This window comes from Esox lucius, chromosome 11 (assembly GCF_011004845.1).
Source record: "Esox lucius isolate fEsoLuc1 chromosome 11, fEsoLuc1.pri, whole genome shotgun sequence".
In the NCBI taxonomy this organism is placed as follows: Eukaryota; Metazoa; Chordata; class Actinopteri; order Esociformes; family Esocidae; genus Esox; species Esox lucius.
In genome coordinates, this window is record NC_047579.1 from 36,806,977 (window position 1) to 36,824,595 (window position 17,619).

General features: G+C 40.7%; 1 protein-coding gene and 1 pseudogene across 10 annotated transcripts in view; both read left to right on the plus strand.

Annotated features, from left to right (window-relative positions):
• Window positions 1-10,027, plus strand: part of LOC105010094 (sp110 nuclear body protein) — a 60,328-nt gene extending 50,301 nt beyond the window's left edge. For 9 of the 10 annotated variants that reach the window (XM_029123262.2, XM_029123260.2, XM_029123261.2 and 6 more), the window contains 7 exons: window positions 2,107-2,246; window positions 2,344-2,412; window positions 2,588-2,715; window positions 4,622-4,739; window positions 4,891-4,965; window positions 5,806-5,949; window positions 8,871-10,027. In XM_029123262.2, the coding sequence (XP_028979095.2) occupies window positions 2,107-2,246; window positions 2,344-2,412; window positions 2,588-2,715; window positions 4,622-4,739; window positions 4,891-4,965; window positions 5,806-5,949; window positions 8,871-9,005 (809 nt within the window). In that variant the 3' untranslated portion in view covers window positions 9,006-10,027. The remainder of the gene's footprint in view (window positions 1-2,106; window positions 2,247-2,343; window positions 2,413-2,587; window positions 2,716-4,621; window positions 4,740-4,890; window positions 4,966-5,805; window positions 5,950-8,870) is intronic. The other variant, XM_029123263.2, reaches the window with a different exon arrangement.
• Window positions 10,028-12,594: 2,567 nt separating this feature from the next.
• Window positions 12,595-15,756, plus strand: LOC114840319 (annotated as a pseudogene).
• The last annotated feature ends 1,863 nt before the right edge of the window (window positions 15,757-17,619 follow it).

Here is a 17,619-nt window from a genome sequence, read left to right on the forward strand (position 1 = left end):
TTCACAGACCGGCCCTCTTTCCAATAACGCTGGCTTGTATGCACTTCCCCATTATGCCCACGACGATCATCTAGTCTGGTGATGAGACCCAAAGACACTGTACATCTACAAAAAACAAAAAACACAATAGTAGGAACAGTAAACAAGGCTCAGGGTGAACTACACAGAAGGAAAAGCCAGCATGTACAAGTCTGTTTTCAGTCTATTTCTGAAGATGGTGATGGAATCTGAATTGTGGGTGGCAATAGGGAGAGAGGTCCAAAGTTTAGGGGCAACAACACTGAATGCCCGGTCCCTCATGTTACAGAGTCTAGTCTTTGGAATGGTGAGAAGTTCAGTATCAGAGGAACGGAGCCTACGAGAGGGGTTGTGTATGTAAAGGAGGTTGGACAGGTATGAGGGGGCAAGGCCATGAAGGGCCTTGTAAGTGAGGAGCAGAATTTTGTAATTGATGCAGAACTTGACTGGAAGCCAGTGAAGATTGTACAGTGTTGGAGTGATGTGCTCCCTGGGTTTGGTGTGTGTGAGAATTCTGGCAGCTGAGTTTTAAAGATGCTGGAGCCTGTCCAGGGTTTGCCTGTTACTCCGTACCAGACTCCATTACAGTAGTCCAGACGTGATGTTGTGAAGGCATGTATGAGGGTCTCTGCAACTGGGTCCGTGAGGGATGAGCGGAGCCGAGAGATGTTACGTAGGTGGAAGAAAGCTGATTTGGTGACAGACTTCATGTGGAGGTCAAAAGAGAGGGTAGAGTCAAAAACTACACCCAGGTTTTTGACCATGGAGGATGGGCAGATGGAGCAGCCGTTGATCGACACACAAAGTCACCAATTTTGTTGAGTAGAGCCTTGGGAGCCACCAACATGATCTCAGTTTTACTGCTGTTGAGTTTGAGTACATTTTGTGTCATCCATTTTTTTATGTCTTAAGACAGCTGATCTGAGATGGGGGAGGAAGTTGAGAGTTGGGATTGGTGTGGATGTAGATCTGCGTGTCATCTGCGTAAAAATGGAATTGAAGACCAATGCCGGCGAATGATCTGGCCCAGGAGTAGCATGTAAATTATAAGCTATATTGTAGTAAGCTATATTGTAGTATATTGTAGTTACATTGCTACTATTTCTGATGGATTTTCAAAGTACACATCCATGCATGCTTTTTGGGGTAATATACACTAGATCACAACCCCTTGCGCAGTAAAAGAGGATGGGTTTCCACAATTCTCTCGTCTTTTCACTTGATGAAAAAGTAAGTTATCGTCACCTATATTGATAGGTATGTCATTCATGAATGAAAGAAAAACAAACATTGTTGTGCCATGAAATGAAATAGCACAACACAAATTCTGTTCACTTGATGAATAGGTTATCGTCACCTATGTTGAAAGAAAAGTGAATGTTGTTGTGCCATGAAATTATATTGATTTGGCATTGTTCAACTTCAGTCTTGCTAGCAATGGCTCAATTCCAAGTAGTGGGTTAGTAGATACTAGTAAGCCTATTACTGGCTAATATGCTGTTAAAACGGCAAGTAGCAAAAGCCATACAGTTCATAGTTACTATTTGTGGTGGAGGTAAACTTAATAAGAAACGTTAGTCAGTTTAACACAATGCTTAATGGTGTCTAGCGAAATATTCAAACTTGGCGTTATGTTAATGTGTGACAAAATGATTTAATGTCAAGACACTTGGTATATGTATAGCTTAGTGGGGTAGCGGTTAAAGACACAGCCTCTCACATGGGAGACCCCGGTTTGAATCCAGTGAGGGCAACAACATACATCCCTTGTAATCGCGGGCCGGCTGAACTAGGCTTTCCTGGTTCCTTTACTTGTTATTTGTTTTTCATCTCCAGTCCTTTAGTAAACCCAGCAAGACACTGTTCTTGTTGTAGCCAGGTACAATAACACCTTAGTAACTTGTCCACTAATCATCAAGCCCTCTAAGAGATGAATCAGGTCAGTTCATCCAGGGCTTAAACAAATACATGTCCTGTATTTGGGACCTCAGGGACTAGAGTTTAGAGACACTGACCCAATGTCACTCCTGTCAGAAGTAGGTCTATATTGGATTGACACTTGGGTCCATACCTTTTCTGTTTCCCCAGGGACTCGTGGGAAAAGTATCCGTACAGAGCGGAGCTGGATGACCCCAATGGAGTTTTTGAGGGGGGGGTCAGTCATGGCAGACACCACCTGGAAAAAAGACATCCTGTGTGATGGGAATCCTCTCAGTGTCCTCATCGAGGTGCAGATAAAGATAAAGCCTTTAATAACATTTCTTTCCCATTTTTACATGAAAAGGTTTTACAAATTGTAATGTCCTTGTTGGTTTCTCCTGTCAGAATGAGGTGTTGATAATCCACTCTGTCTTGTGCGAGTGCAATTTGTGCGATCCCAATGCCGAAGACTTGGTATGTTTCCCCCCTGACCCTCTGGAACATTAGCAAACATCCAATTAAATGCTTCAGTTGAAATAAAATTCTAGGATGTTTCTTTATAAAGGATAATTGTAAAGAAAGTGAGCTGTAGGGGAGGTTTTTAATTAACCAAGCCATTCTGACCTTCCTCTCTCCTCGGTCTGGGCAGCAAGAACAGGTTAACGATGATGACTGCTTCATCTGTAGGCTCCAAGGCAGCTTGATTTGCTGTGATGAATGTCCACGCTCTTTCCATCAGGGATGTCACCTACCTAATGTAGACGATGCATTGCTGGGGTTGGTTCTGTTTAAGATTGAAAAAAATACTTTCTGGGTTCTTGATGAGAGACTGGGTGTGGTCCATTTGTTTTGTTTTATCTACATATCGTGTGTGTGTGTGTGTTGTTGCAAACATGTGTATATATAAAGATAAGCTGTGTTTCGGTCACATCTTTTAATTACTTAAGAGTAATTTCTTAAATTGTAATTCACTGTCTTGAAGTCCAATATATATTTTTATAAATACCTGTCATTTGTGGTCCCCTTAAGTCCTTGTAAGATATATGATGGCACTAAGGTGGGTCAAGACAACATGGAAGAGATATACACTCACCTAAAGGATTATTAGGAACACCTGTTCAATTTCTCATTAATGCAATTATCTAATCAACCAATCACATGGCAGTTGCTTCAATGCATTTAGGGGTGTGGTCCTGGTCAAGACAATCTCCTGAACTCCAAACTGAATGTCAGAATGGGAAAGAAAGGTGATTTAAGCAATTTTGAGCGTGGCATGGTTGTTGGTGCCAGACGGGCCGGTCTGAGTATTTCACAATCTGCTCAGTTACTGGGATTTTCACGCACAACCATTTCTAGGGTTTACAAAGAATGGTGTGAAAAGGGAAGAACATCCAGTATGCGGCAGTCCTGTGGGCGAAAATGCCTTGTTGATGCTAGAGGTCAGAGGAGAATGGGCCGACTGATTCAAGCTGATAGAAGAGCAACTTTAACTGAAATAACCACTCGTTACAACCGAGGTATGCAGCAAAGCATTTGTGAACACGCACAACTTGAGGAGGATGGGCTACAACAGCAGAAGACCCCACCGGGTACCACTCATCTCCACTACAAATAGGAAAAAGAGGCTACAATTTGCATGAGCTCACCAAAATTGGACAGTTGAAGACTGGAAGAATGTTGCCTGGTCTGATGAGTCTCGATTTCTGTTGAGACATTCAGATGGTAGAGTCAGAATTTGGCGTGAACAGAATGAGAACATGGATCCATCGTGCCTTGTTACCACTGTGCAGGCTGGTGGTGGTGGTGTAATGGTGTAGGGGATGTTTTCTTGGCACACTTTAGGCCCCTTAGTGCCAATTGGGCATTGTTTAAATGCCATGGCCTACCTGAGCATTGTTTCTGACCATGTCCATCCCTTTATGACCACCATGTACCCATCCTCTGATGGCTACTTCCAGCAGGATAATGCACCATGTCACAAAGCTCGAATCATTTCAAATTGGTTTCTTGAACATGACAATGAGTTCACTGTACTGAAATGGCCCCAACAGTCACCAGATCTCAACCCAATAGAGCATCTTTGGGATGTGGTGGAACGGGAGCTTCGTGCCCTGGATGTGCATCCTACAAATCTCCATCAACTGCAAGATGCTATCCTATCAATATGGGCCAACATTTCTAAAGAATGCTTTCAGCACCTTGTTGAATCAATGCCACGTAGAATTAAGGCAGTTCTGAAGGCGAAAGGGGGTCAAACACAGTATTAGTATGGTGTTCCTAATAATCCTTTAGGTGAGTGTTAGTCTAGAGTGTACTTCATAGTGAACTTTGCAAAATGTTTACTTTGTGTCCCTCAGAAAACACCTCAAGTGACATTCAGTCAGTACAACAAAATTTAAATGGTTCCATTAGGTTCATACAAAATTCCTTCAGAAAAATGTATTTTAATTAAATAAAATCCCTGTAGCTTTTTTCGAATTAGAGCATTTTCTAAACTACTTAAATCAAAATACAACACTTTTGTTTTGTAATTATTAGATACATTGGTTTTTAGAGTATTTAGTCATTCTGACTGGAATGGGGGACCTTCCACACCTGTTGGCGCGAGGCTGATGTTCAGGACGGTGCACCCACACCACACTAGATATTGTTTGACCATCACTTTGTGTTTGTATCAATACAGGAATGATCGTCCCTGGGAGTGCACGTTCTGTATACTGAGAAACAGTCGATCATGGCGTCAGCCCAGTAAGAAAACTTACCAGGAGGTTCTGAACTACCGAACCTCTGACCGTCTTCTGGTGAGAAAAGTTATTAACTACTAGCATCGGGCCAAATGCCAATCAATTCATCTTTAAACTTTCTGTCTATCGTCCATCCATTATATATGTAACAGTGAATAATTGTACTGAATGAAATGTAAACCTGTTTTGGGTGTGTGTTGACTGACAGGAATGCCAGTACCTCCTGCTGTGTCTGTACCACACAGACGAGGACCAAATCTTTGTGAAAAATCCTTGCATCAAAGTAAGTTTAGTTAATTCTGTCTCTCTCATTCCCACCCTATCTCTTTTTACACTTTCTGTATTCCTCTGTCTCTCTCATCATCTCCCTTTCACATTCTTTCATTTTCACCCTCTTTCTTTTTCTCTCTCTCTTTCCTCTATGCATGCTTATAGTTTCTGCATGTGTGTGCAGAGGAATCACTCCACATTCACTTTAAGACAGTCCAGCTAGCAATAACGTCCTCAGAAAGGTTCATTACTGTCTGGGATTTAGGTTTCACCGAAGGCTTAATGGAAATGGGAAAGAAGTCCTAGTCTTTTATTTATCAAATGCACTGAATAACATACAATACTGTGGCACCATTTTGAAAAATGAAAGTCTTGTGACATGGTGTTACGAACCCTGTAGCTCTAGCAGTCTAGGGTGGATGGTACAGAGACCCGTAAAATATTAGCCAAAAAGGGGAAGAAATTAAAACAAAACAGATATAAAACCCAGATCTGTTTTACACCAGCTGGTTCTCCCCGGGCCAGGTGGTTCTCCCAAAGCCAGGTGTTTCTGCCCGGGCCACGTGGTTCTCCCTGAGCCACCGATTACCCTTTATTCAGACTCAGGTCAACCACTACCTCCTAGGTTTGGTGTGTGGGTTCCAGGCCACCTGCCGGTTGAGACATTACTATGGGACATGGACTCATAACCTGATCAGTGTCATCCATGATTAGCCTCACTAATGAAGTCAAATAGGGATATACATTGTGTGTGTTTGTGTTGTGTGTTTGTTGTGTGTGTGTGGGTGTGTGTGTGGGCATGTCTGTCAAAATTAACCTGTTCTGTATTTCCATCTGTGTGTTTCACTGCCAGGTGAGAAACTATTCCAGCGTGATAGAGACTCCAATGTGGCTGGATGAGGTGGCGGCGAAGCTGCAGAACAGTCAGTACCAGACGGTGAAGGCCTTTGTGGCCGACGTGTTGCTCATCTTCACCAACTGTGCCGCCTTCAACAGGGTGAGGTTGAAATGTTGCTCCCTTTCATTTCTGGAATTTGAGCTAAAACCTGATGCACACTTTGAAGGACAGTTGGATTCATGCAGGACAATCCTGATGGCCCTCCAACACCACTTACAGCTGCATCTGACTAGGAGCAGACCTGTTAAAACTCAGCGACAGGCCAGTTTAGTACTGGTGTTACTACAGGTGTTGCTACTGGTGTTACTACTGGTGTTACTACTGGTGTTACTACTGGTGTTACTACAGTACACTGCGTGCACAATATTAGGCAAATCGTATTCCTCAAGACTTATTTTATTGTTGAACAAACACAATGCTCTCAGTCAATCCAAAATATAATTGAACCTGAATGTTTAACAAAGGAAAAATTAGTTTAGATCTTTCTCAGGGGAATACATAAGTGTGCACAATTATTAGCCTTTCAAAAATATTCAGTGACCAAAATAGCCACCTTTCTTTTCAATAACTGCCATGAGCCTTCCATCCATGCAGTCTGTCAGTTTCTTGATCTGTTCACAATCAACTTTCGCTGAAGCAGGAACCACAGCCTTCCAAATGCTATTCCAAGAGGTGTATTGTCTTCCTTGACTGTAAATCTCACATTCGAGAAGGGTCCACAAATTCTCAGTAGGATTTAAGTCAGTTCAGGAAGGGGGCCAGGTCATTATTGCTAGCCAAGCAGTGAAGTACTTGGATACATGTGATGGAGCATTGTCCTGCATAAAGAACATGGCCTTCTTGAATGCTGAGGACATCTTCCTGTACCACTGCTTGAAGAAAGTACTACTGGTAGTTTGTTTCACTTGCTTACCAGAGGACCAGGATATACTGCAGATAGAATGTATTAAAAACAAATTTTACAAAGTACTAATACCATTAGATTATAATTTGAAGACAAAAACGTGCAGTGCCCTCTTTATATTAAGATGGCTAGCTTCATTGGAGTTCAACCCCTCCCTGGAAGAAACCATATGTTGCTCAATTCCGAATGACACTGGCTGAATCTCAAATCGCATACTAGCCATAGTATGCCAGAAAATGTGCATGTCCCAAACCAAAGTAAGCTGGAAATAGTAAGGCACAAGTGCTCAGATGGTCTACTGTTTCTGGTGCATTTTTGAAGTATATGCATCCATTCATGCTTTTTGGGTGCCATAGACCACAACCCCTTGCACAGTGAAAGAGGAGGGGTTTGCAACTTTTCCCTTGTCTCTTCATTTTACAACAAAGTAAGTTATAATCATCTATAATACAGCTCCGGAAAAAATTAAGAGACCATGGCACCTTTTTCTATCCTTTCCAAAAAATTTGAAAAGAAAGGTTTTGAGTGATTAACAGAAGGGTTAAAATTAAGCGACCACTGCAAATTGAACGTTTCTGTTCACCTGCGGACTCCTAAAAAAAACTTCCAAATGATATTTTTTATATCTGTAAATGGACCCCCCCAAGGCCATTTTGGGCCGACACACTGTCATTAAAAATTGCCCAATTGAGCAGGAAACATCCCCACCTGGCAACACTGTCCACACCTGCTCTGGTATATTCTAATTATTCTACTGTGGAGTGAATTTGGTAGTTGGCAACCATACTTGTAGGTTCATTAATGCCACCAACTGGACTGGAGTGTGGACCAGAGATAGGGAAGGCCTAAATCCTCCCCATTAATCCAGCCTTCCAGAGGAAACGTAAGACAAATTGAAAAACGATACATACCTAACTGTTTGGCAAAACTCATGCCTTCAGCCCCATTTTCCCCTAACTGTACCAGCAGTCCTCCCCTCTCCCTCTCATAATTTTGCACTGAAACATAACATGTATCAGTATCTCCCCAGTATCGTGTTTACCTAACAATGTCCTGGTGGTATTGAGCCTCGTTTGTCCCATTTCCTCCCCTCCTGCCCCCACCTTACCTTTCTCACTTTTTCATAGTCACTGGTAAACCTATGTAATCAAGCTGAAGCCCACCTTCCTCCTCATTGCCTTCCACCTCCAGGTGGTACAGAGAGAAACATCACAACAATCCCCATACATCTGAACCTGAAAAGACACTGCAGAATGTCACACAATATGTCCTGTCTGCTTGGAGACACACGACTCCAAACTGCTGAGGGCTGCCTTGCAGTTGGAACATATGACCACCCTATCTTGCCTCACCTCCTCCACCCATTCCTATCTGGCCTCACCTCCTCCACCCATTCCTATCTGGCCTCACCTCCTCCACCCATTCCTATCTGGCCTCACCTCCTCCACCCATTCCTGTCTGGCCTCACCTCCTCCACCCATTCCTGTCTTACCTCACCTAGTCCCACGTGACCCATAACCTCACTTTGTCCCACGTGACCCATAACCTCACTTTGTCCCACGTGACCCCTAATCTCACTTTGTCCCACGTGACCCCTAATCTCACTTTGTCCCACGTGACCCATAACCTCACTTTGTCCCACGTGACCCATAACCTCACTTTGTCCCACGTGACCCATAACCTCACTTTGTCCCACGTGACCTCTAACCTCACTTAGTCCCACGTGACCCCTAATCTCACTTTGTCCCACGTGACCCATAACCTCACTTAGTCCCACGTGACCCCTAATCTCACTTTGTCCCACGTGACTTCTAACCTCCCAGAGTTCACAAAATGTATGCACTTCTCACATGCACACAAAGAAAAAACAATAAGAAAGACAGAACATTAGTCTTTGCCCTTAATGAAGGGCATTCATGTTTTGAAGTCTGAACATTTAAGTAAAACAAAAATGTTTCCAATACAGTTTAATACAATAAAAACTTTCTAATGAATTATTCTAATGCATATTTCAATGGAGTATTAATATTGCATTAAGCAAATCATTTGTGGTAATGTTACTTATACCTTGACTTTGATTGTTTTTCTAATAATCAAATGTTTTTTTGCTTTGAAGGATAATGCAGAGACTTTGAAGAATAATGCAGAGACTTTGAAGGATATTGCGAAGACTTTGATGGATAATGCAGAGACGGCTGAAAGATTGAAGGATGTATTTAAAGGAGAGTTCAAGAAAGCGTTCAGCCTCTAACTAAACTATCCACCTTCATACAACATCCAGTAGAGCCTTTGTAAAGGGGTTACTTGTGTTTCAATTAAATTTATAACTAAAAGAAAGATAAGATGTTCTCCTAAGTGGGGTAGTGGCAGGTAGAAATACTGAAAAGGTTCTGAAAAACATTTTTAACATCAAATATATTTCAAATATTTAAGATAGTGTAAAATTGGCATTACAAGTAATATTGTCCTACTGAGAGAGGTTGGAGGTGGATTAAAAAACTATTAAAATTACTTTAAATTCTTTAAATTATCAGAAAATATAAATGTCAGTTTTAGGTGTGAAACTAGGCATCACTGAAACATTTTCCTCCTGGGGGTGGGCTGAATGAAAGATAAAATAAGGATTTGTTATACACAGTAGAGAATACTTAAAGGAATTAGTGGAAAGCTGCTAATAGCCCTATATTGTGCATCACATACTATATAATGGACAGAAACAAATCCCACCCCCCAACATTTCCCAATGCCCCTCAATAAAAGCTGTCTAGAACCGTGTCTGCTAGAGATGCCATTGTGTGGAATAATATCGAGCTAGTAGCTATCAGTACCTAATATGCCAAGAAGATGTTTGAAATAAATCTGCCTTGGAGGAGACACCTGCACGTTTATCAAGGTATCTGCTGCTAGAAACATCACCAAAAGACACCACCTTGACTACACAAAAATAGACGAATAGACTTAATTTGGAACGTTCAACATCGTCACGGGGTGAGGGGTCGACAAGGGAGGAACAGGGATGATAGCCTTTTTAGGGGGATATGAGGCAGGAGGGTCATGTTTGGCTTTTCTATTCAACTTTCATTTGTTTTCCCGTCATGTGTCCGTTTCATTGTTTCATTGTGATAAATGTTAATATATTTTTGTATGTGAGATTTTAGGTAAGTTTGGGGTGACATCTGTGTTTTTGTTATATAACCTGCGACTCCTCTCATTGGAATGTTGAATAAACCTTGTGGAACTATTGTTCAAACACATTTCCTGTGTTCTGCTTGATTTACCTATAAGGTTATCTGAGGATTTTGTTACTTAGCTAAAATAAATGCCTGTGTTTCTGAAACTAAAGGAATCAAGACCTATGTCATTGTACTAACACATTAGTAAGAATTCTAGAAAAGGATCTAACTCAGTGTTCTGGCCAAGCCTAACTAATACTCACTTGTGTCTATAGTAGAAACTAATTAAAGTCAGGTAGCATTTCTAGGGCAGACAGAATGTAAATCCTTGGTGACCAGAACATGATAACATCCGCTAGCTGTTGCTGGGTACTGTTGGTATATCAGCTTCCTCAAAGTCCCTCAGACTTGAGCCAGGTATAATCAACTGTTATGAGGGATAGGACAGTTTCTCCTGAGGGTCAGTTTGAGTGTAGGGCTGGGTCGTAACTCCAACAATGAGGCCTGTTTATTAACAGGACCTCAGTGGTGCTCTTGTCCGAACGACCGCTCGTTCTCGGCCCTCTCCGTACTCAGCCTCTGTAGGGGTCCCGCGCTGGAGCCAGGAAGGCGTTGCATTCCCCAGTCGCGGGCATTCCCCAGTCGCGGGCATTCCCTGCGACCTACAAATCAGGTCGCTGCACCCATAGCGACTGTCAAAAGATATATATATTGGGGGGGGAGCTATCCACCAGTCACTTGCCCTCTCTCCCGAGTCCTTGGTTCAGCCGCGGTGTCCTTTGTTGTTGTCGGTCTATATGTTACATTGTGCAGCAGGACACAGGTGGTCTATCTGTAACGTTGGTAGACGTTAATTTACTATAAACTAGAGTTGACAAATGTGGCTAAATAGTACAGCCTTTTTTGTGACTTTTGTTGCTGTTGGATGGATGAAGACAGAGTGGATTTTTATTTAATTCATTTTAATTTCTTTATTTAGATAGAATTTAAGTCATATTAGATCATTGTCTAACAAATCTATGAGACAGGTTTACATTTAGACAACTTTGACCAAAAATAACCTTATTTTGATATAATCTACACCTGTTGTTATTCTAAAAATAAATGATGAAAATGTGTTTTGGGGAGTATGCTGTTGTATTGATAAATTGTACTGTTGTAGAGGAGAGTGAACAATCACTAGCTACTAGGCTAGGGGTGCAACAGTACGTTAAAGTCACGGTTCGGTACGTACAGGAAATGTTAAGACACGGTTCAGTACGATTTTGGTACAGTGGAAAAAGATATACAAAACATAACATTTCTTTAAATTTATTATGAAGTTATACATTTTGCCCATTGCCACTGTAGCTAAAGCTGCACTATGTAGGATTTTTTCAGTAAAAAAACAATTACAGCGTTTTGCAAATACTCACTGGTGAGAAAGTGGTTCCACACCAGTGCGACAGGGAATGAATTTCTGAATAATAATATGAAAAATAGAATTACCTTTTCTTAAATGAGCGCTAACTCAGAGTTCAATGTTATAGTTAGCTACCTATTGTGTTGATGGTGAAGTACTGAGTCCATGTATTTAGACAGTAGGAAAATGCAAGATGTGCTGATACAGAGCTAAACTAATCAAAGGAACAAGCCTAGACTGACTGAGACCGATAGACATGTTTTCTCAAAGGTCAGCTGTTTTGTAAAATGTGGTCACACCTTCTTGCCTATAAAAAAGTTATTCTGGGCTCCACCTTAGAGACATTTCACTGGCAACCCTGTGGCTATGTTTTCTCTCTCCTTGCAAGTTTAATAAAACCTTTATTGTGCTAAGAGACTTTTGCCTCTGTACCTACTTAAAGAGTTCTATTTGGTGGAATTTCCATCACAGTCTCACATTCAGTAACTAATAACTAATCACAGTCATGATAAATGAAACCAAATCCCTCACCAATGGCTAATTCCACCAGTTTGATCTATGAGAAAAACAGGCGTCTAGCCATTTGAGAAAAACAGGCGTCTAGCCAAATTCTGCATGTATTATTCTGTAGTAAGAGTCCAGGTGCTAAACTGGCCAGACCTGTCACCCATTGAAAACATTTGGCCCATGACAAAGGAGACCCTGAACTGTTGAGCAGCTGAAATCCTATATCAAGCAAGAATGGGAAAAGATATTCACTTTCAAAACTACAGCAAATTGTCTCCTCAGTTCTTAAATGCTTACAGAGTATTGGTAAAAGAAGAGATGGTGCAACCCAGTAGTAAACATGCCCTTGTCCCAATTTATTTATTTTTTAAATGTGATGCTGTCATCAAATTCAAAATGGGCATGTATTTTTCCCAACAATATAAATATAATATAAATATAATTTCACCTGTTGTCTTGTTTAGCGCACCTGGTCCTCATTCTAATCATTCCCCCCAGTATATATGTTCCCCTCTGCTTCCCCTGTCTTTGTGTGTTATTGTCTCACTGTTTGTGAACACAAGTCAGTGCTTCCGCATTTTTACTAAACAAAATTGTGTTTCTAAACGATTACACGTCTCCTGCTCCTCATTTTCACCTCAGCCCTGACAATATGTTGTCTTTGTACAATTTTCATTTAAATATTAGGATAAATGATTTGGACATCTTTGCATTCTGTCTTTATATGCATTTTACACAGCATCCCAACTTGGAAAATTACACAAATATAACAAATGCTGACCAACGAAATTATTCCAAACAGTCCCAGCCTTGGTAAAACCATTGCCTATAACAAGAATACATTATTATGGAGAAGGAAACAAAACTACAATATTCAGTGGAGAGAGGTTAAAGTCTAAGTTGTGGGTGTCACATTTCATATCCATAAGTCAACAGGTAAATTATTATCCCGGAAGAACATAAAGCGTGAGGCTCAACAGTACACCTGTCAGATCAACTGTGCTTCAAACACCCCTTCCTCCTCTGAAGATGTCCGGCTCTGTAACAACCACCTCTAACGGGGTATTGGTCGTCACCCATGTGTACCCCATGGGGAACAGGGAGGGGGTCTCTTCTCCCCCTCACTCTCTTGGACCCAGGCTCTCCTCAGTGCTGGAGAGATTCCGTGTGGGGCATCCAGCAGCTCTGGGGGTGAGAATTCTATTGAAATAAACATTCAAATATGAACAGGAGTGGAGGAATATGAAGACATAATTTCCTTTGTTTTTCTCCTACAGACCGTACAGATCATGACTGGTTTGACTATGCTGTTGTTAGGAATCGTGATGTCAGTTCTTTCAGATAGTATCGGAGTGTTTAGTGGAGTATTTGTCTGGGGATCTATCATTGTAAGTGAGAAATTTAATTTCCTGTCCATTTGGATAAAACAAAGCATCCTCATATATTAACCCATGTCACAGTTACGAATCATTTCACAGTTATGCATTTTCTCTCTTATTTAAATTTTATTTTAGACTATATTATGCATTGCCTGATGACTTGTCCTAACTAATAACTTGTATCTATGTATGTATTCAGGTACACATATGCACTTAATATTCAGGTTGTAACTACACAGATTTCATTAAAAACAATTGTTTGAACTATTGTCAACAGGAAGGTATGTCAAGTATGGACAAACAATCTCTTCCTTGTTCCTTCTCAGTTTGTCATTGCTGGCTCTCTCACTGTTGCTGCTGACAACCACTTGAACCAATGTCTGGTTAGTATCAACTCTTTTGATTCCCCAAAAAAGTTTGGGATTCTAGAAATTCAAGAAATGTAATCTTCTTTATTGTCCAGCTTGTTTCGTAAAAACAAAAAAACAAGCAGTGCTGGGAGGCAATTGGCATAAGTCGTGTATTGATCTTTTAAAGACATGAATACAATTATACAGTGAATGACAACACAGATAATTATATCTGACCTTATCAACCAATGGCCTCTTTAATGTCACATTTTTGCCCTCTGTCTGTCAATCAGGTGAAAGGCTCCCTGGGAATGAACGTTGTTGCTGCTGTCACGGTCTGGCCTGGTCATTCATTCACTAGATGCTGGAGGGATCATGTTCCATTGTTACAACGCAGACTACACTTCATGTGAAATGTATTGGGTACCTGACAAGTTCATATTATTTTCTTAGTCTCTCTCTTGGTTTGGGGATTTTCTTTTATTAATAATACATACTCATTAAGTGCTGTTTAATTTGTTTGTTATCGGTGTTGTAACATATGTAGCCAGCATGTGACATTGTGAATGTGAGGGTTAAAGTTTGGCTTAAAAATGTAATTTTGAGATCACTGCAACATAGAATGGGTTCTATGGCCCTTGTAAATCTGTCACCTGGCATGTACAGACGAACAGCACAGTGATATTTATAAAAAGACTCTTAACTGTTCTAAACTCTGTACATCTCCCTATATCTAGATGCCACTATAAATCTGTAAATGTGTACACCAACTGTATATTACTCTAAATGAATGTATAGGATATACTCATGTCGCTTCGTCTTATATACTCATCACTTGACCTATTGTACATAAATGTATGTTGACAAGAAAAAAACACTAAAAAACATTCCAGTATCTGTAAATGTACTCAGTGAATGTAGGCGATTCAGATTATGCAATAGGGAAATTGTAGTCATTTTGACTTTTACTCTTGAAGCGCGTGACAGCAACTTTCATTTCACTGCTGTTCGTTGTTCCTCCCTGTCTGTAGACCAGGTCCCAGGGAGTGTCTGGTGTTTTGGCTGTTTTCTCACTACTGGAGTTCGTAGTGTCCCTCTGTGTCTCAGGGTTTGCCTGCAGAGCCGTCTGCGAGGGTTCAGACCCTGAGGTGAGTCCGTGGAGACGACAGCAGTGTATTCTGACACTGTATGAGGACTTCACAGACACAAAAAAATCTATCTGAATTTAATATAAACCAGTTTTTCTTAAATCAATTGACCCTGTACATTTTTAAAGCAAATAAATGAAATTGTCTTAAATTAGACATGTCTGTCTTATAGCCAGTCTTCATAGTTGGGAATCACATTCCGGTACCTCGCGACAGCTTAATGACTTCAAGTTATGAACCTTTCCCTCTGCAAAACAACTATGAGGTATGACGTATTTGGTGGTTGAATTGGACGGGTGACAACTGAAATAATGCAGGTTGCCAGGGGTGTAAAAAGTACAAAGTAGAAGGGCTCGGCTGTGTTCACCAGTTTTGGGAAGTTCCTAAAGAAGGGTTAAATGACCATGTAAACAGAGTTCATAACTCATCAGTGTCCTTAATTGATAATTTACACTCTCCCTTTTTATTTAATTGATCCCTAGTTAGTTTTGAACTCCCTTTACCTGGTTATTTAGATCTTAATTAGATACTTCCCAAAAGTGGTGAACACAGCCAAACCCAGTTGAGTACTTTTACTTTGTACTTTTCACACCCCTGCAGGTTGCTCAATATAAAGACAAATATCTTACCAGTGTGCTGGTAAAATCATTACTGACTTCAAACATTTGTTTAAACAAATTATTCGTCACCATCTGAAACTGTATATAGTGAAAACACCCAACTCATAAATCAGTTAATATACTGTGTACCAAAGTTAGTGTCCTGTTTAATGCAAATGGCACCCTATTCACTATATAGTGCACTTATTTTGACCAGTTTATTACGTAGGCGATATGGTGCCGATTCTGGTTAAAAGCAGTGCACAATCCTAATCTGCATAATCAATAGTGTGTCAATTGTGACGTGGTCATAGTCCAAAGTCATACATGTTCTATGTTTCTCTACAGACTGTGAACTACCCAAAGGAACCTGAGGGAGAGAGTACCGCTAGAGGATTTCAACAGTGCAACCTGCCACCTGAATACACTGCTGTCGTCCCTTGAAAAACCGACCTCAGTGAATACCTGGCTATTTTTGTTGTGGAATTGTATGTCTCTGATGCAGTTAAATTAATCTAGTTTTATGTTTCTGCTGCAGTGAAATCGGGTTTTAATCTAGGTTTATGTTTCTGCTGCAGTGAAATAGGGTTTTAATTTAGCTTTATGTTTCTGCTGCAGTGAATTAGAGTTTTAATCAAGGTTTATGTTTCTGCTGCAGTGAAATAGGATTTTAATCTAGGTTTATGTTTCTGTTGCAGTGAAATGGGGTTTTGATCTATGTTTATAACTCCAGAAAATGGTTAGCATCACATTCAAGATCAGAATAATTTGGGTTATACTGTTATCATACTTCAATGCATTCCTTACTGTGAATGTTTTGGCATTCCAAAGATAAATTATTATCTTTTCAAAAGATAAATTAAGATTAAGAGACTGCCATCGTTTGTTTTGTTTCTTTTTCCTTTTCGCCTCTCTTTTATGCAAACACTAACTCGCACCCTCACAAGTTACGTTCACTAATATGACCACAAAGTATAAAGCATGCTCATATAGTGGCTCAAAATACACACAAATATTTTCTAAAGTTGAAATGACCATTTCAAACATAGTTACAGAATCACATACAGCCACGTAACAAGCTAATGTTTTCCCATTAGCGTAGAATAGAAATTCTTAACGAAAAGGAAACTAAGTCAAAGGTAAAGAAATGTACTTTAGTTAAAACATATAGAAACTTACAAGCAAAGCTTCCTGAGACGCAATCAGTGTAGAACATAGAGCTAGTTGACCACATTTTCCTCACATATGATCTTTATAATTGAGAGCACCTACAAGATAACTGGGTTGAGCCAGAAACAAATAACAAATGCCCTACATGATGTTTACAATGATCATTTGTATTACCTTATCTCTAATGTCAGCAGAAGAATCAGATTTACCTTCAGATCACAGTTGGACCAATGATAGGCTCACTGGTGGAGGCCAATGGTAAAGGAAGGGTGCCCTCATTAGGGAACGGTCTTTTATCCATGTAAACTGGGAGCTTCCACATCTCAGGCAGTTGAATACTCACACAAACAACATGTCAATTCTTGACTTGAGAAATGTGAACAATATTCAGCGGACGGTTTGAGAATTTACTTGACATGTTCCATCTCTGAATATGCTGAATGTGAGGAAGTATGGAACATTACCTACAGGGTATTTAGGATAAACAATTTACACCAAACCACACTGAACTAAATGGATGGTATTTGCAGGCCCAGTGACTGTGAAGTAGTGGGGCATGCCGTACATCCCCCGTGTCAGCTCTTCGAGTGGTGTCAGCTCTACGGGTGGTGTCAGCTCTACGGGTGGTGTCAGCTCTACGGGTGGTGTCAGCTCTACGGGTGGTGTCAGCTCTACGGGTGGTGTCAGCTCTTCGAGTGGTGTCAGCTCTACGGGTGGTGTCAGCTCTACGGGTGGTGTCAGCTCTACAGGTGGAGGTGGGAGAGTGGTAATCTCAGATTAGGAGGGGGTAACTGTAATTCAATTATTAATCAATAACAATTCATCTGCATTATTAATCATACCATAACAAACAAGGTGCTACAGGCGTTCTGGGAACACAGTGTAGGAAATAACATGAGCTTTGTGTGGGTGGTTTGTCTAATCAAACAATCAAATATACTTGTAAAGCCCTTGTTACATCAGCAGTTGTCACAAAGTGTTTTTACAAAACACCCAGCCTAAAACCCCAAGGAGCAAACAACAACAGTGTTGAAGCACAGTGGCTAGAAAACACTCCCTAAAAGGGGTCGAAATGGAGGAAGAAACCTAGAAAGGAACCACCCTCGGAGGGGTGACCAGTCCTCTTCTGGCTGTGCC